This window comes from Athene cunicularia (genome assembly GCF_003259725.1).
Source record: "Athene cunicularia isolate RWA chromosome 1 unlocalized genomic scaffold, athCun1 chr1_part1, whole genome shotgun sequence".
Taxonomy (NCBI): domain Eukaryota; kingdom Metazoa; phylum Chordata; class Aves; order Strigiformes; family Strigidae; genus Athene; species Athene cunicularia.
The window spans coordinates 96794883-96815216 of NW_020799091.1; the positions used below are offsets into that span (position 1 = coordinate 96794883).

The window sequence follows — 20334 nt, forward strand, 5'->3', positions numbered from 1 at the left end:
ACTTAAATCTTCACAATCACATGTACTAAGCAATTTTGGAGTAGGGGGAAAAAAAAATCCCCTTTAAATAGGCAGCTTCTTTTTAAATATGGATGCATGAATCTAACTTTAGCTGTCCAGGTTTTCACATTTCTGATCTCAAATACAGAAACTAGAGCATTAATCTAGTCTCTTGACTTCAAGGTTATCATTCATTGAGGTCAATGACTCTATTTCTGAAAAGCAGAACTTCCACTTTCATTATGATAACTGTTGCCCTTCAGTAAGCAACTGTGTTCAACTCATTCCTGACTGCTTTCTCACAACTGCTGACAAAAAACTAACAGGCAGAAAGACAGCACGAACAACTCCTGCAAAGGGAGTTATCTATGTAAAATAGTGGTTAACCCTAAAAGCATTCCTATTCATGCAAAGTGCTCATTAGCTATCTGTATTTAAAACTTCCTCTACTAATGAGCAACCCTGTCTCTTACATTATTTTCTTGGTATCTTCTGTTTATGTTAACCTTCTGTTTATCTGCCCAGCCAAGACCTGAGTATCCAATAAAAACTGCCTGAAATGATACAGTCAAATAAGTGAACAAGCTACTGATGGACAAAACCAGCCTAATTGGAATGAAAGGCACCAACCAGAAACAAAACCGGAACCAGCCCACACTGGTTCTGGTATAGAATGAGCACACAGGCCAAACGTTTGCTCCTTTACAACACAGTTCTGGTTTTATGCCAACAACATACATCTCACAAAAGACACTCCAGGTATGCAATTACTTAAGTGGAACCATAGATAGTAGTCATCATTTCCACAAGAAGATACAAGTAAGTGATAAAAAGGTGATGCTCCAGTAAGCCTCTGGAATTCACTGGTAAAACTGAGAAGTAACTCTGAAAAAAGTAGTTCAAATGCATATCAGCAGATCTGATATAAGGCAAAACAGATGAACTTCAAAATGCAGAACAGTAGTATTGGACACAAGTTTTTTCTGACTAAAGAGTAACAGTGGGGGTTTTTTGGTTTGTTTTTTTACTACTGACATATAAAAACATTCTTCAAAATAGCAACAGGCTCAATGAAATCAGCAGCTAAAATATTACAAATATGACATGTGAGAGACATGGCGCAATTCTAAATTTTCATACTACTCTTACATAAAACTAACACTTGAACACTTGCAAGACTATAAACTCAACCCAATCCAAGAACTTCCCAGAAGTCTTTACCCTGCACTTGTTACATTTTAATAAGCAATGCAGATGGGGAAAAAAATCAACTACAAAAGCCAAGTATCCATGCAAGTATTTACTATTTCATTGTTCTTGCACTATTCTTTTTGAGTAGTATTGGAGTGGCTTCTTTTCACCCTTTTCAAAACATGAACAATATTTTTTAAAGTTAAGAGCAACATGATCACTTCCAGTGTTTTATCAAACAGATATAAAATTTTCACATTTTATATCACTTGCTTGTTCTCAACATCTCTGGTACATTCAGTGTATTTTCATGATGATGAAGATAAGAATTTGATATAACTATTATTTTCATCTGTCTTCTACATTCAAATTTACTCATGAAAATGTGAATGTGTTAAAAAAATAAAGTTAATGCATGATAAATTCTACTGCACAACTGAAGATAAAATAACCACCCTAATCTTCTTTTTAATGATTTTATATGATCAGACCTCTGGATCAGTTTATACAGGTATAAGAATTTGACAAAAATATGTAATATTCATATATTGTGTATGTCTATTTAAGATATAACTGATAACAGTTACCCTGTTTCCATGCTGCCCTTAGTATGCAGAAATGTCCCAAGCAATGTTGTTCAATGGCCTTCTAAATCAGGAAGAGCTAGCTGTTGTGTTTTAATATAAAGTGCATCATCATCTAAAAGCAGTTCAGAACATGCAGACTCGTATTCCTTCCCTTCTGCTTTCAAGAACCATACTTCAACAATAACTGTTACCAGTTAATCTCCTCTGAGAGGATCAGTATATGGTGTTAAGGAATGGATCCTTCTGGAACTTGTACTTTTGGTTTAGCAGATCTATACTGGTCCTTTATAATCTCAACTAAGATATGAGCACTTTTCTTACAAAGGTTAAGAAAAGACAAGAAGATTTAAGCTCTTCAAAAGCTAAAAGATCTGACAACTAATTATTTTTAGTTATATATTTTCTGCATCCAACTAGTAAAAAATTAGAAAGTTCTCTGCTATAAATTCAATCCATTTTTATAAAGTAGCCTCCACAAAGAGGAGGGGGAAAACTAACAACCAACCACACAGTCATACTCTGCTTAACAGGTGCAGGACGAGGTGTAGCAATCACTTTGCGAACATGAACTTTTAAACATGAGATGAATCCTTGTTTGTAAATACACAGCACAATCCCAAATTTGATTACACCATAAAAAGTAAACACTTGCTAGTATGATTATCAGCATACTAACTACAACCATAATGGCAGTAATAACATTGGCACTTAAGGATCCTTTTTTTCCACAAAATGTCCTGGAGAGACTGACTTTCAAAGTACAAAGAAGTAAAAAAGAAAAATTCACATTATGAAAATATTTTTTTATCAGAAACTACATTTTAGGCAAAGCTTTGTTATCACAACATTCATTTGTAATGCACAAGCATGTCTGAAATATAAATTTAGCCTTTCCTACAATGAGCTGAATGAAACCCCAGCTTTGCTTTTTGCATAGAAAAGCAGTATAGATCGTACAAAATCTACAAGTTAACAAGACGGACAAAAAGCAATTATTGAAAATCTTTCAGTTGTCCAAACAGTGTCTTAAAATGCCTTTCTCTGTGTCTCCTACATATCATAGGTGCTAAGAACAGGGCAAAAAGAGAAGTCAGACATGCTGCAAATCTATCTTCCTGGTTAGTCAAATTACAAAATAAGATTCACTATCATAATTTCTTCACATTTTCACTTTTTTTTTTTTTTTTCTCCTCACAGTGGACCTTAATACATTCCTGTGTTTTCAGCTTAAGTGGTGATCTAAAATGCAAGTATTCCAAGATAGAAAAAGTGAAAAAATCCTCTTCCTCAAGAGGATTGTTTCCCCCAGTTATGCTGTGGTTAATTTTAGGGTTTTAGAGTAGGTCAGTTTCCAGTGAAATGAAATAATGCTCATTATAATAAAGAATTTATTGATCCTATGGAAGTTTTCATGCTTTAGTCAAAGGTAGCTTAGACATTACCAGGCATCTCTGATCAGTCACCCTCAGAAGCCAAGCCTTGTTGGAAATGCAACAGAACCATCCTCAATAACCACAAAACCTTTCAATTTCTAGCCTGAGCTTTCACCAGCTACTTTGAACTTGAGAAAGATATCATCAGAGTCGTCATATGACTCTTGCTGTTACTGCATTACAAAATAATTACAGTACATTTTTTCATTTTAAGGCATGCAAATCATGTTTATTCTCAGAACCTCAGCATACTAATATTGGCTCTTCTAATAAACGGAAAACTGCAAATGAATCTTACTTGTCTAACTTACAACTTATATGACATGTCAGAAGCCTGAAATTCTTTAGCAATGTGCACATTTTTTTCACACTGTATTTTATCATGGGACTTCTAAATAAAGAATTTGGGCTTTAGAAGATAGAATTACTTAAAATTCAAAATCTTGTATACATTTCTGTTCTTTAAACTCGTAATTCTACAAGTTCCCCATCATCAGAAATCCTGGCCAAAATTGAAAGTGCTTAAGTTTAAAGCTTTAAATCAGATTAATGTATTACAGTATGAAATTTAATTCTCTCAAAGTGTAAGGTACGTAAAGTATGATTTCATAATAACATCTCTCCTTTCAGTTGTGGACCAAATACTTTTAAAGCTTTCAAACCATTTTCTCAATATTTAAATTAGGCTGTATTTCAATCTACAGGGCAACAAGCAAATCACCTACGATTCTATCAACTGCAATGACTGCCTACTAAACAGCTGACAAAATCCAACAAAACCTTGAAAGATTCAATTTCGAGACATTAAATGCTATACCTCTAGATTTACATATATAAAATATCTGAAATATCCCTTCAGAATATTTTTTCTTTCCCCTCCTTCTTTGCCCCACCCAATTTTAGAATTCTTTAGACACAGTTGAGCTATCAACATACAACTTACAGAAGTTCAACTGAAATGAACGAATGTTTAGTTTTCACAGAATGAAATATCCACTTACAGCATCTTGGTCTTAATCCAACACGCTCCATGTAAATATACCCTCTAAAGCTGTTTATGCATGAACAGCTGATGCAACTGAAAACTGTCAATCAGGAGATGATCTGCATGCATACGTAAATCTATCTAGCTTTTTTTGTAGCCCCAAGGATTCATGGGCTTTAAAGCTGAAGAAGCAAAAGAAAAGATCTGTCTTGTGTACTTCACTGTTCTACGCCTCAAAATCTAAATCACAGCACTGTTCATTGCTTAAATAAGGGCATTTGGTATAAGAAACTACCAATCCTCCTGTACAACCTGAACTTTATTCTACTTCTGCTGATCATTTTTCATGTCAAAATATTAACCATATTTCCAGCAGAACAGTATCACTAAAAATAAGCAATTTAATCTGCAAATACATTTGGCACGTAAACTATTTTGATTAGCAAAAAATGGAAGAACTTCCTAAAACATCAATTTTAAGAACAGCTAGTGACTTTAAAAGATGTTCAAAGATCCCATCCTCAGTTCCTGAGAAACCCTACAGTAACTGGACATAAGCATCTGATAAGGCATAGTGAACTCTTATAAGCTATTAATTTGCTATGATCTGCAGATGGATCCATAACATTTCTTGAAAAGAAAGTTAACGAATGATAGAAATAGTGTGTCACTAAATAAGTAACATACATCTGTTGGCATGTGGAGGGCATTAAAAGAGGGCAATAACGAGACAAGACTAAAAGCAGTACAGTTAATCACCATGTTTAAAAGCAAACCCTTTTTTTGCACAAAATTTGGAAACAGTATTTCCATTCAGGGAAACCATTTTCTTCCTGGACAGCTGCAGAAGAGTTTCAAAGGGCAAAGAAAAATTTCAGTATTCTGCAGGTTCTTAAATATTCTACTAAGGTTGGAACATCATCATTTTGGGGGTACAGAGAATGGAATAGAAACAAAAAGTAGACCAAAACCATCAAATGTTTTCCCTTCTAAAGCCCTTGAAAATAAAATCACCTGTATGCATCGTCTTCTTTCAAGTCTCATATCATCCTGCGGGGGTGTGGGGGACGGGGGAGTCCAGCAGCAAGCAACACTGCAAACGAAGAAAAAAAGAGAAGTAAATGTAAATACAAAGTAATGAGATACCTAAAAAACATTTAAGCCTCCATTCCATTAGATCCACATTGCGCTTAGTTCAACCCTGGCTCTCAGGTATAATCACAGAGCTAAATCAAGGAAGTTCCAACAGAAAATGAAATTTTCCAACAATAAAAGTAGAAAGAGACATTACAAAGACTATCTTCCACTGATATCTATTGTTAGAAAAATTTATCTAAGTGTCCAAATTTCAGAGATTAACTTAAATTTCAATTAGCCATTGAACAGTTCTGAAAAAAAAGCTCTTCTCAAACCTGCAAAAGTGAAATTACTGATAGTTATTCATCTTTGCAAATAAATATGTGGATTTTTACATAAACTCAGGACAATATCTATAAAACACAACAGCACTTATGTGGGATTTTACTAAATCAACAAACTATAGAGCTGCAAGTGCACATAAATCCATACATGCACAAGTCCATTTTTTCCTCTTTTCACATGAAATTGAATTAGGCTCACTTTATACCAAATTAAAATATGCTCAGAAAAATTAACTGTCTGCAAGATAAAAAGATACAAAGATATGAGTTTCTAGGAAGAAATAATTAATAGAAGTTAAAAAGAACAGTGGGAGTATAAAAAAACCCAAACCAAACCAAAAACATGCAAGGAAACCACCAAGCTCCCAAACATAACACCCAACAATTAACCAACCCCTGGTCAAAGTATTTTTCAAGTATTTGCTTTTCACTGTTCTCCAACTAAATATCATTGGTAGTCTACAACCTACAAAGATATCAAAACCTCTTCCAAATTACTGAGAATTTTAAAGAATCTCTGCAAATTACCTAACAGATCAAATTGTAGGGTCTTAATTATTACTATTTAAACACCTCCTGATATACATAACTCCGAGAAAGCGTGTCTAGCCTAAAATGCACTTAGATACTGCAATTTGAGCAGACAGTGTTGCAGTTCACTCCATTTCATCAGCAGTGACTGTTTAAACACTGTATATACCCTAACCCAAGTTAGTTTTTCTGTCACCACACTGGCTTCTTCCTTGTGCCATGGAAATGTGACATGCATTCATAGACACACAAAACCAAAAAGGGGTGTAAGGAAGAATTACTTTTTTGATACATGTAGGGGTCACATGTTTCAGCAGGTCTGTTATTTTACAAGCAGGTGAATTCTTGCTGTTCTGCCTCCAAAAGATGGAGGAGGCAAACAAAAACTGCCCATGCCGCATCTTGAAACAACAGCCTTAGTTTTTTACTGCTGAAGTTCCAGAGACCTAGAATGTCACTGCCACATCCACAGTAGTCATGAACTTGTCAAGGCTGATGAGTACTGCCTAAGGCTACACAAGACCCTACAAACTAGGCATTCTCATGGCTAAATTGCTTCAATTTGGATAAAAGATTCAGTCTGGTACATGTGCTAAGTGTATACATTACAGAGACAGATTTAGTGTCTTGCACTGAGCTTAGTCCCACTAAACACAGCAGAGGCAGCCACTTGTACTCAAGAACAAGAAAAAAGGAAGAAATAGCAAACTCTTCTCTTCTTTCCATGAAATAGTCCCTGGATTTAAACAAACAACAGAAGTCCCGGAGCACCAGATATGTTCAGCCTAGTTAGGTGTCTTAAGGCTACAGAGCTATAATCTCATTTTTGAAGTTTTCTCTGTCCAAGTTAATTTTATTAATTTTTATTATTATTAACTACAGTATCTGTGGATACTAGTATTAGAGAAAGCCTTTTCCAGTGGTAGCTGCAGAGACTGAAGGCATGACTCTTTTGTCCTTACCACTCTGTAGCTCAAATACAGCAAGGATCACCTCTCATTTGCATTAGTACAAGGCCAGTTTCAATAAGCCAGCTTAGTTCAAACTATCAACAAACATGAGCAAAGCTAGCTGATTTTCAGCCAAAATAGATCGCAGAGCATTCATACATTGTCTTCTGCCAGTTCTACAATGGGAATGGTAAGCTCCAAAAGCAGCACATTAGCACATCTCCGGAGCTTTACAACAGCCTAATGTTGTATCAAACTGACTGCAACGCTAGCAACATACAGCACTGTCGTGGGCAACAGACTGCCAACTCTATTCCAAACCGTAAGAGGAGGAAATCAGTTGATAAGAACATACTATCCAATAAACACAGAGAGTAGCAAGCTATAGCTACAGAACTTGAAATCACACAGCTGATTTTGTCAAAGCAGTAAAGCAACTTCATACACACAGGAAGCTATGTTTTTTGCTGATTGGAAATTAACCTAGGTTATTTTTAAAATCACTTATAATACTAACTCTGAAAAAGTATTTCTCTTTCAAAGAATTCACAAAAGTATAAGAAACGAGAAACCACAGACCTGAGTTATTTTAGAATTTAGAAGATGATGTTAGAGCTACTGACAGTAAGAGTTGCTGATGTAATTATGAAGCCATCAACAGGTTATTAACAGGGAATCAATACATCCACCCACAAACCAATGCATTTCTTCAGTCTCATCACAACTCTCCAACAATTATCACATTCTGAAGAACTGGACAACTAGAGTGGAATTAAAACCCACAGTGGAGGCAGGTGTCTATTGTAGTGCTGTATTCTAATAAGTGATCCACAACATAAAGAGCAATCTTAAAACAGTAGCAGAGAACAAAGACAATGAGTTACTGTGATGGTAACAGTATCATAGACACACAACATAAAAGGGTAACATTTTAAACTTACCTTTTTTTTTTTTTTTTTTTTTTTTTTTTTTTTTTTTTTTTTTGTGTTAACAGATACAACCAAATCATATAATAGTTGCAGAGGTAACACATTAAACTCAGTAACTGAATGTCTTCTGTTGTGCCTCTGCATTGCCAAGTTCTTAAAACCAAAAGGCCTTTTACACAGCCCATACAAGGGCTTCCTGGTTCAGATAATAAATTGATGACAAGAGCAGGCAAGCACAAGTCCCACCCATTCCACAGTCTATAAAATCATTGCTAGAAGAATCCCCGTAATAATAACATTTACTAGGCTTTAAGAACCCAGTTTGATCTATTGACTGCTACAGAACTGAATTGGAAATAAGAGTGGAGGGAGGAAGAGATCCCAAGAAAGGTGTTGAAAAGCAAATTAATGAAAGTGGCATAACAAGCAAAAGAATAAAAACTCAAGTCTTTCATTTAAACAAAAAGAGCGGTTCTTAGAAATCACGTGTGTATTAAGCTACTACACTAAAACTTTACTTCACGCTTTTATTTCCTATTTTAATTACTGTTGCTTTCTACTCTTCATCTCTCCTACCCACACACAGTGCTCCTCTGATCTCCTCAACATACAGATAATGGGATTACCTACTCAAACCACTCCACATTCATTAATAATTTAAAGTGTAGAGTTCAGCTTTATTACAAAATCTTTTGTTAGACAAGCCAAAGATGCTGAGCACATTTTATCCCATGCTATACCCCAACATATTATAAAGATGGTGACTGTGAAAAACAAAGCTTTCACATCTCAGGCTTTTCCTTGCACCATAAGCCCGGTTTGCCTGTTAGCCTCTTTGAGGACTAAGGTTGTATTCCACTGTATTCCTTAACAGCACCACTCCTTCCTTCAAAACACTCAATACCCAACTTATGTCAATAGGTTCACTGTAAATCAAAGTTGGTTTCAGAGCAATCACACTTCTAAAAACCTAAAAGTTAAAGTGCAAAAACCATTACACCTCTCTGAAGATGCTTCATCATCCTCCCCCATTTCTCTTTTTTGTATTTGGCTGGGTATCAATCAGATGGTGAGATTTTGCAAACAGGGACAATTTTGTTACATATGAACACAGTAGAAAGCCAGTTCAGCTCAATCTAGATGCAGCAAAGTAGTAAGACTTTTTTTTTTTTTAAAACTATATTATTTTATAAACATAACAATGTACGCAAGTTACATATTTAGTTTGTATAATAGTTACTAATTTAAAGCATGTAGAGTTAAAAGATTTTATCCAATTGTATTCAGTGCAAGTTTACAAAGTGTTAAAAGCAACTATCAGACATCTTTAAAGAAAGGCCACATTTACACTCCAATTCTGCTTTAATTTTAAGCGTATATGAAGAATTCTTTTCTTAACAAATTTAAGTAAGAGTTTTCAGAAAATCAACAATAGGACACCCAATATCTTGAATTAAAAGTCTGCCAGGGAGGTTTTTAATTTTTATACTACACTAATTTTAAAACTTTGTATATAGATTTAGTTTCCTCATTCATTACCACTGTATTGTAAGATTTGATATGGCACCTTTTGCAGATTAATCACAAAAAAAGTTCTAGAAGATTTTCCTCTGTGAAGAGGTTATGTTGCAATTTCTGAAATCATACTCATGAACTACCAAAGAAATCTCTGCATATCTCATGACTACATATACTGTTGTCAGAGATGAACATAATTCAGGTCACTGACCTTCGGTAAATACAGGCAGGCCTGTTGCTAGCAACATAAATACTTACTTAGAAATGAAAATATATATATATTTATTTATTTACTAGAAAAATTATCCTGAGGTATACACCATGAAAAAGAGATTATTAACATACCATTATTAACACATAATAGATCCAGGCATATATAAATCTATACGATAGCAATTTCTTAAACTGTTGTTATTCTGCATCTCAACACCCTTTTCTTGGAACTACACAGAGACAACCAATGATGTTGCATGATGTAAGACACAGGGCAAAAGATTTACCAAATACATCAGATTTGGTGTCTTATTCAAAATAATGCATAATAAATTGTGAAGTTCAACCAATACTGCTGAAATGTAAAATAAATCTCATCGGGTGCTAGTAATTGTCAACTTCCAGAACTAGTTCCCAGAGAGACATGATTGAGGAATTCCAAAATCATTATTTTTACATCACACAGCACATACTATGTGTGCTGTTACTAGGTAAAATCCTGTGTGTTTAGATGTACAAATTAACATGTATCTGAAAACCAAACATGCAGAAAGGTGTATTTACTGCTTCTGTTCTATTTAGGACCAACAGATGTGATGTTTTATATAAAAGTAATCCAAGAAAAAAAAAAAAAAAACAAAACAACAAACCTAATTTGCATATCCAGTGTACAAAGCAGAACTCAGTACATCATCTTACATTATTTCACCCACAAAATCACACACATAAAACAAAAGCAGTATGGTTTCAGCATGAAAACTCAACAAACCCATCCACTTTTATGGTTGCCTGCATGTTTCTATACCTGACAGCCAATATACTGAGTATTAAGTAAAATACAAGTAACTCATGATCAGCATCACATTTAGCATGTTCCCAAAGAAGTCACAGATCCCTGTCTCCAGGTTTAAGTGCTCTGGATTATGGAAAACCTATTAGCTAAACGTTTTCACTGAAATAGTAACTACAGTATGACTATTTTTAGGTTTTAAAAGTCTTAATTCAGTAAGAAAATATACTTTAGTTTAGTTTGCATATTCAACGGAACTATGAACACAGTCACCTTCATGATTACCTCATGCTTAAGAAAGGGAATGTTAAAATTCTGGGAAGAGCACATTTTTGTACATGACTAGTTTCCAAATTAGGGTGAAAAGACAACAATGAAAATTGACTTCACCAATATACGATTCATTCTAAGAGCTTGTATTATGCTTTGTGCTCCCTGTGAGTTTTAAATGCACACTGCTAAACTAGAAGACTATGCTAGTTTCTAGATCAGTATTTGTGAGATGCTTATGAAACATCCACATCTAAAATGAAACAGTCTACCATCATTTTTCTTGTACACTGTAAAATTATTTTCAGTGTTCCAAGAAGCATTAGTTCCTCTAAAAAGAATATACTGTGAAAGACTAGTTTCCCTCTTATGCTAAATTTACAACACGTGATGCAAGAACCCATCCTTTAAGTGTGAAAGCATGTACAAGCAGCTTTACTGAAATCACAAAGTTTCTCACCCAAATTCAAACCTGGCAAAGGCAAAACTACAGTTGCAGTAGAGCAAGAATTTCTTTTCAGCAGGAGTACCGCTTAAGCAGTCTGTATCCTTTCCACCACTAGCTGCTTGGCTGAGACAGTGCTACTATTACAGGAACACTCAGCAAACTGCACTGTGGAACTGACCCAGGTGGAAAAACAGGGAGCGGGAGAAAAAAAAAAAGAGACCACTACTTTTTATGCCGTATCAGCCCTCTGATCTGGTCCACTATAGATGCACAGCAGTCTTGCAGTAGAAACAGAGAGCTGGGCCAAAAAGGGGCTTCTTAGGCCAGTATTGGTGTCAAAATACTAAGTGTGGAAGCACACCTGATTTTATCATAGAAGGACCTACACTGGTGCTATACCAGTACTAACTCAGTAAGACTTCAAGTGCAATCTGAATCTCTGAAATATCTGATTTACAACATACAATTTTTTAAACCTATCCTTTTTTATGAAAAGAAATGCATAACTTCTAAAAAATGTACTGTTTTCCTTGTACACGAAGGAACTGAACAGTGTAAATGTTATACTTGACCTGTAGCGCCAGACAACTTGGGATTTATTTTATAAATGTTTATGTAAACTCCAGAATAAAGCCTATGGTTTTAGAAAAAAACTAACACAATTTAGGAGGAGGATTTTTTTTTTTTAAATTAAAAATAGGGAAAAAAAGCCACCCACACTAATATAAAAGTTAAAATACTTGAGATTTTTTTAGATAATTTGTGTATGTTTCCTTTGTTACTCACTGACTAAAAATATTAATTTTAGAAGCACAAACTTAAAACAATTTTCAGTATACTGACCATATAAGGAACCACAAATTAGAGGGAGGAGTGGCATTTTTTTCCACCTGCTTAACAGTGTCAAGCAAAACAGATATGGCTACATTTTAACTGTTTTAGAACAGCAAAGTCAGGCCGTTGGATTTACCCTCCCTCAACCAAAAGAAGCAAAGAGATGCTACAGCAGGAGTTGCCCATCCCCCAAAACATTAATTACACTATTCAAAACTGCTGGATGGCACTGAACTCTTATAACCAAGTACTTCCTTCTGTACTGTTTAATGGCTTCACTGAGTACAACTGCGATTACTAAAGAGTCCTATTTACATGATTTTTGAAAATAATTCTACATCAAATTCACGTAAGCATGAAGACAACAGAATTCCAGGAAAGCAAAGGTTATTTATGAAATCCATATATTTTTAATTATTTCAGTTGTCTTACAAAAGCAGATGCATGTAATAACCTAACTCTTTTTCATGTTAACACATGCATCCTACCTATGATTTCCTTAAAATGTGACATCTGATAAGCAAGGATTTAATTCCTCTTTTTAGAAATAGAGACATTTTCATTAGTATGTTAAACATGAACTAAACAGTAGTATGTGAGTAAAATCTATTTCAAAATAGATCCATGAGGGCTGTAAATGGGTTTATCCAGAGTACTGTGTTTGAAATGCTTTTCAGAGATGAGATTTTTCTATAGATGTCCTCAGAAAGATTGATCAATTCATTTACAAAAACTGTTTCTGTTCCTTGTGGTTAGGAAAAGAACTTTAAAAATGCAAAGCAAAACATATGCCACATTGCAATCATCAGTTTAGAACTTTAGACCTAAAAGTCTCAAAAGAGTATAACCTTTCCACTTCTCCCTGGTTATTTTTTTTTTTCAACCATAAAGCTAGCAAGCAAACAAAGAATTAAAGGAACGCCTAAAATTTCCACAGAATGTGGCCAAACATCACTCAATTTACAGATCTTTACTACAGTCTTAATATTACTACAGTTTACTATTCTTCCAATTCAGTGGTCATGACCTACTACTTCCATTCTTTGTTGTACCCTCTATTTACAAAACAGACCCTCTCCTTCTCACAGACCAGGCAAGAGAGGGTACTCAGAAACAACTACTTCAACTTATTAATCCTAAACTAGTGTTGGGACAGCACTTGTAGAGCTCTCCAGACAAGCAATGTGCACTGAAATGCCTCTCAAAACCTGCAGGAGTTCAGACACAAATTATATATATGCACAGATACACACACACACACACGACACTACATACATACAGGAGGTAAGGGCAGTTGTTCACCCCTATGAATACAGGCTATTTTAACTGCAATGTCTTTATACTGATGAAAACATAAAATCTTCATTTTCAACAGGTGAAAACAACAGTTTCTGTCCAAAAGTTTGCTGAAACAGCTATTAAAAAGAGGAATTCAAAGAAACGGAAGAAAATAAAATGGGCATCTGAATCGTACAGTGTTTTCACAGCTGCCAGAGTTTTATACAAAATATTATGACACATTCAAGAAAATTCAACTTTACCAAATTCAGATGTTACTGGGTTTCGACATTATTACTGTTTCCTTGTTTTAACTGTTTTTCTTTTCCCTTTTTAATTCTGCCCTGAAGCATGATAAATTGCGTTTCATGCTGCAATGTACATGTAACAGGAACCAGAAATTAATAAATTAATAGGTTATCATTATGTTTCAGTAAACACTACTGTAACAGAGTTCCTCAAAAACAGACAGCATGTAATATCTTACTCAGACAACAACAAAGTCCATTACAAAAATAGTTCATATACTTCTACAGATTCCTGGGAAATTATCTGTGGAGCTGCTATCATATGTCTAAATGAAATAAGACTACACTATTTCAACTTTGGCAGCAGATAGTTCTGACGTTACTTTCAAAGACGATCTAAAGTTAAATATTTCAAGTACATTTATAGCAACCTGATGTTCATTGCCCTGATACAGTAGCACCTTCAATCTTGAAGGCTTCCAAAATATTTTAATACATGGAAATATGCACACCTATAGTCTTCCAAATTAAAAACCAGAACAAACCAAGCAACCACACACAACTGTAAACTGTTGGCTAGCTCCGTAAATAGATGGTGCTTATTTATAAGACTTTGGGCAAGTGGCTTGTTTCAAGTCACACATTGGTTTGTGTGACTTTTTAAATACCTTTTAACTTTTTCAAGCACACCATGGACTAAATGCTCTTTAACTGATTCCCATATGACAGCTCCCGTTGACAATGGCAAGGCAACAATCTACCTTTGCCTTTCAATATTCTGGAGATTTCGACTGGACAAGAATATGCATAGGTACTCTCTGGTCATATGTTAACCATATGCCTGGGTCTTTAACCAGTCTTCACCCCATAAATGCCCATACCTTCTGTTAAAGCAGGCATACTTCTGATATGAAAAGTGATAATGGAGAATTACCACTGACACCCTTTCTACTTTAACATGATAAATCAGATTTAGCGGCCCAAACTTCAGTTTAGGCTGAAAGACTGAAAGCTTGTCTACTTCTGTCTTGTATCCAAAGAAACTAACTGAAAATATCTAGTTCTCAAACATCAGAGTTTTCCTTAATACATCTATCAGACTTCACCCACAGACAGCTTTTCTGGGGACAGTTGCTCAGAGATGTTTCTGAGCCACTGTATCTGAAAGGAGCGTAAAAAGGAAGACATCTCTTCAGTTACAAATACATACTTTTATCATCCTAGAAATCCAGCAGAACTCAATGTAAACCTTCTAAAAAAAAAATTATCTAGCCCTTAAAAATCAGTCAATGAGCTAGCCAAATCATACAGTCTTTCCAACAAGACTTCAGCCACAACAACAATCTGATGGTAACTCACCCATGACTAAGAAAAAATACTAAAATTACTATATATAGAGCACAGTCATGTAAGAAGCCTGCCATGGAAGACAGCCTCTGCTCTAGGCTTTCTCCTTTTCTACTTCTCTCAAGGAAATACACAAGACACAGTCTGTCTTATCATCAGGTGATGATTTTTATGCAGGCAAGTTACATTTTAGGCAAGTTTTCAGGCTTCACATTTACATTAAAATAGTCAAACTCAGTACTTCAGAAATAGGGTACACACTGCCTCTCCAGAAAGGCAAGGGGAAGAGTCTGTTTTAGTAGGCTGACAGCAGCAACCAAAGCAGTTTTGGCTTACAAATGGCTGTTCCTAAACACATTCTTCAAAGTGGAAGGATATCCTCTTTCTCTATTTGCACAACTCAAAGCCCCAGTGCATTATTTATCTTTTTCTACATATCCCAAGTGTAGTACTAAAATGGAGTATGGAATAGCCATGCAAGTGTAGCAAATGAGGACATAACCACAACTTGAGCTTGCTTACAGAACTCAGATTTGCCTTTTAACTAGATCTACCAAGTTAAAAGGCACTTGAATGGAATTTTAATATTACTTCTAGGATTTTAGGATACTGACAAAGTAACCGAGGCCCTAAGCTAACAGATGGGAAAGAGAAGCTAAAAGTTGTTTAAAGAAGGAGAGGAGGAATCCCTTATTTCCAAAACTATGTACACCACAACCGTTCTTCCAGCTCTTTTGAACTTGGAAACCCAAAACCAAGCTCCAGCTTACACCAGACATGTCAGTACAGAGACACCATATTTAAAAATCTTGTTCAACATGCTTTCAAAGAGCAGTTCATATGAAGTTCAGTAGCTTTGAAAATTGACAAGTGGTCAAGTTCAGGCTCCATGACAACCAGATGCATTCAAAATTGATGATGAATAAACTGAGTTATTTCATTAAAATAAGAATTCTCAGGCTGCAGTTCCCCAAAAGCCAAAGCTGATTTAGATTCAGCTGCTGTGTTCCCACCTGCATCCTGCCTTGCTCTCAACCACTAGTGCAGGCTCATCTCTTGCACCACGTCTGGCACCTGACCCAGTCTCACTGAGTCAGTTCTGCAATTTAGTATGATGTAAAATATTAATCTTTTTTGATCAGTTTTCTGCTGACTCTGCACAGCTCCAGAGCCCAAGTCTGACTTTCAGCTTAAAAATCTACACAGTAAATAAGAACCTAATTGTTCTTCTTAGCACATGCATATAGCTAACACATTTATATTCTGCATTAACACTACTGGGTCACAAAGAACTTCATTTGTATTTTTGTGCAGTCTTTGATGTTCTGGACCTTTGAAACTGACAGTTCCTCAGGACCAAGAGTCCAAAAACTTACCGATATATAAGTGAGGCAGCCATGCACTAGGACTGCGCTGGGGTAATAAACAGGGCATTGTGCTCATGGAGGGAGAACCTCACAGCGTTAAGTGTTGTGTGACACAATTAAAACGGTCATCCTCACCTAAAAAGCTCACTACCTAAACAGATCACATTTGTCCACAGAAAGACAAAAGCAGAGAGCTCACAACTATCTACAATAAGGTTTGCTGTATAGGCTAAGAATACAGTACAAGAGTAGAGCAACCCAGCTAAAAGTATTGTCCATAGTTCTTGCCAAACTGCCACAAAGCACCTTGAAGATGACAGTTAACATCTGGTTTCATATCGATAGTAGTAGACCCCACCTCTACTTCAGGAACACAAGTGAAATGTTTACAGGCTTTTTTTCTATATATAGCTTGTGTTTGTCATAATAGCCTACATAAATACATTTGAAGAAATAAATTTTATCAGGCATGCCAACTACAAACTTGTCTGATGTTGAAAAGCAAAATGAACAAAAAAAGACTTTTCACCACATCCAGCACCCAAAATCCAGCACCCTTACCATTCAACTCTCAATGTCCCAGCCTAAGTATGTATATATATATATATGTATGTGTGTGTGTATATATATATATATATATTTTTTTTTTTCTATGATATGCTTTAAGTTCTAATTCAGGCTCAGGTTGACCAATGTAACAGCAGGAGAGAAATCTAAATTCTAAAGCAAAAATAACTGTCTTGGATTGCTGCAGCAATCACATAGGAAACATTATTTCTGTTATCTTAGGAGATCCCAATTCAGAGGAGCTAAGGAAATGCACTGTTTTCAAAATTCAAAACACCTCTAGCATAAGCACAATACCTCTTTTTTTTTGTTTGTTTCACTTAATACATACACTCAAACACATTTCAAAAATTATCACTATTTGTATTTCAACATATGAATTAACAAATGCAAAGACAAACTTACCAAATTTATCAATTAAGTCCTTCAGAAAATTAACTTAATTTCACTATTAAAAAAAATGAGCATTAAAGCCCCTTGACAAATAACTGAAGAGTAAAGAGAATATAATCTCACTGATACAAAGTATTCTGTTCCATCTATACTCTCCCACACTCTCTCCACTTTATTTGCATATCATTCCTAACTTCATGGTTGTCCTACATTTTCATAATTCACATAATATCTTTCCACCAAAAAAATAAAACATTATCCATGAGCCATTTCCTGTAAAATGCATAAGCACTGATTAAATCCCAGAAAGTTTCTTTTTCCTCTTCCCTTAAAGTAAGCACACTAATCACTGGATTAGAGAGTCACATTTCCTTTTCTCTCCCCTCTGTCCCATGATTCTTTGGTTCTTTTTTGTACAATGGCACAGATTACATGCGACTCAAGGGCAGCTGCCAAGAACATCTGAAAAGCCGGGTGATCTAGGTATTCTCACTGCAACTGAACAACTTGAGTTTGGATTCCCTTCATCTGAGGAGCACACTGAACGGCCACAGCAGCAGCCCTCTGTCCTTCCCAACTCTCCAGTGCATAGAGGGCACCCTTCCTTGCAAAGCTTCAGCATCCACAGTGAATATACAGTAAAACAATCAAGTTAATGACCCAATTAAAAACTGTTCTCATCTTTGTTAGGTTAATTTCATGCCAGTTTAGTAAACTGAAATGGCTTGGCAAATGGTAAGAAAAACATAAAGCTAGAACAAAAAGGTTAACAGGCCAAAGAAGATGCTAGCTCAGTTTATGCCACAAAACATAACTTCCCACCAAGCATGATTTCACTAACTTGCCAAACTCAGGGCTACTACTTACAAGAAAATAGCAAGTCACAGACAAGACTCACATCTTCCTGGCACTCTTCCACCTCATGATGAAACACTTTAGGTAGCTAAATTGGCAGTAAAGTTTTTACCTTTATTTATATCAGTAGATTTCTGTGCTTAGCTTCTTAAGATGGCCCAACACGGAAAGGTAAAGCAAAAACACAAACGAAGAGAACTTGCAAGCATGCTTAACCAAAGGAGAAAGTGGACAGAGACAGTCTCTTGTGATCCAATTTAGGCTGCTGTCAAACAGCAATGTCATGTTCCCCTGCAATATCCAGGCACAAGAGGCAGGGGTGAAATGCTGAGGTTTTCAACCCCAAGCCACAAATTAAGTTTGACATATGGGTGATTCCCACAACCCTTCACAAAGGGGTGGTGAGTTTGCCTTTAAGCTTCCCTCCAGGGTTCGGCCGGCCTTGCAGGGAGAGCCATTAGGTAAATGAGCTCCAGGTGTCCCACATTAAGTAAACAAAGGTCAGGTGTCCCACTTAGGGATAAAAGCTGGGACCACTTGCAGGAAGGGCAGTGTCTGTCTGTGAGGTGGATGCCCTATGCAGAGTTCCCTGTTGGGGAAGGACCTCCTGCCTCCCTGGATCTGGGCTCCAGTCAGGTCTGGCTTTTGTAAATGTGGGCTGTGTAGAGATTCAGTATGTGGCTTCCTTAGTCTTATGTATTTGGCTTGTTGACTCGGTTGTCTCCTCACCCTTCTATGGGAAACTGCATTTCACCATTTATTCCCCCCATTGTTGGTCATGCAGTGTCATTGTTGGGGTCAGTGGGATTGATATCAGTTATGTATAATCTGACTGACTTGTTTGTACCCCCAGTGCTCACTCATGTACTGACCCTTTTGTATCAAATATAATTTGGTTATTGGTTCATCTTTATGCTAGGCCTAATAATTGGCAAAACAAGGGGTTGCAATGATGAGGGCTACAAGTCCATCTGGAGCCCTAGCTTAATTCCTCTCTGTCTTGTAAACCATCTTTGAAGGAGGAAACTGCTGTAACTCTTGTATCATGCTCATGAGGTAATCTTCAATACAACAAAAGGCATGCCAAAACTATGGTAAAGAAAAGGCTCCAAAGTAAAATCAACAAAAATGCACAAATAGGTTTTGACCTTCTTTGTTCCTCCAATGTAGTAAATAAATACATGATTAAGTAAAGATTCCACATTTTCCTCGCATCATTCACTCCAGAACTACAGCCCTAACACTTCTCAGAATATAGATCAGCCGGCTCCAGAATTTTTTAACAAAATATGAATCATCCTAACAGCGTATTTTTTAACTTAACATAATTCAACATGGTTTTAAGTTCCATCTGTAGTTCATTTACCATGGCCTTATTCCCTGGTTAAGGAACCACTGACCTAGAAAACTCTCATTGAAGAAGGATATAAATTAATGAACTTCAGTAAATTTTCATATAATCTAGTGATGAAGTCAAAACACTTTCTTTTTCAGATTTAAAACTCTGAGGTCTTGTTTTATTATCTTGATGGCCGCCATCCCTGCCATTAAACATAATATTAAAGCAAATCTTGGTATATCCCAAGATACACCAAGATACTACTCGATAGTGGTAGGCTGTAAAATTTTACTGAGTTTTAAATGGTATTATAATCCATCAAGAAGAATTCAAACACCCTACTCAAGTCATATATGCATATGAATGCATGCACACACAAGGAAAAGAGCCATTACAGACAGTGGGTCCATATCAATCAATAAAATCTTTACTGGGGCACTTTTATTATCACATTGATTAGAGATTTCATCAAACATTCATGGCAGTTCTACGCCTCTACAAAATACAGTTACAGGTAGCTCACTGGAGATACCAAAACATGTTCTGCCAGAGAAAACCACTGTCCTTTGGGCTGTAAATTTATGAAAAAACAAAACAAAGAAAAAAAAAATGGACAAAAACCCCACACCATGAAGCCCAGAACATAGTCATCATAATTTAATATGACCTTCTACACAACTCCTTTAGACTTTCATCCATTAATTCCTCATCAAGCATTCATCAATATACAGAGTACCCCACAAAAATCATTGAAAAGCCTTCAAAGACTAAGAAACCATGACAGACTTTCATCAAGCAGAATGGATTGGCAAACACCATTAAAACGGTATTATTTTCTGC

General features: G+C 35.8%; 1 protein-coding gene across 1 annotated transcript in view; it reads right to left on the bottom strand.

The window, feature by feature from the left end:
• Window positions 1-5329, bottom strand: part of DYRK1A (dual specificity tyrosine phosphorylation regulated kinase 1A) — a 58684-nt gene extending 53355 nt beyond the window's left edge. Inside the window, exon 1 of the mRNA XM_026850601.1 lies at window positions 5211-5329. Coding sequence (XP_026706402.1) covers window positions 5211-5220 — 10 coding nt within the window. The 5' untranslated portion in view covers window positions 5221-5329. The remainder of the gene's footprint in view (window positions 1-5210) is intronic.
• Window positions 5330-20334: the final 15005 nt, after the last annotated feature.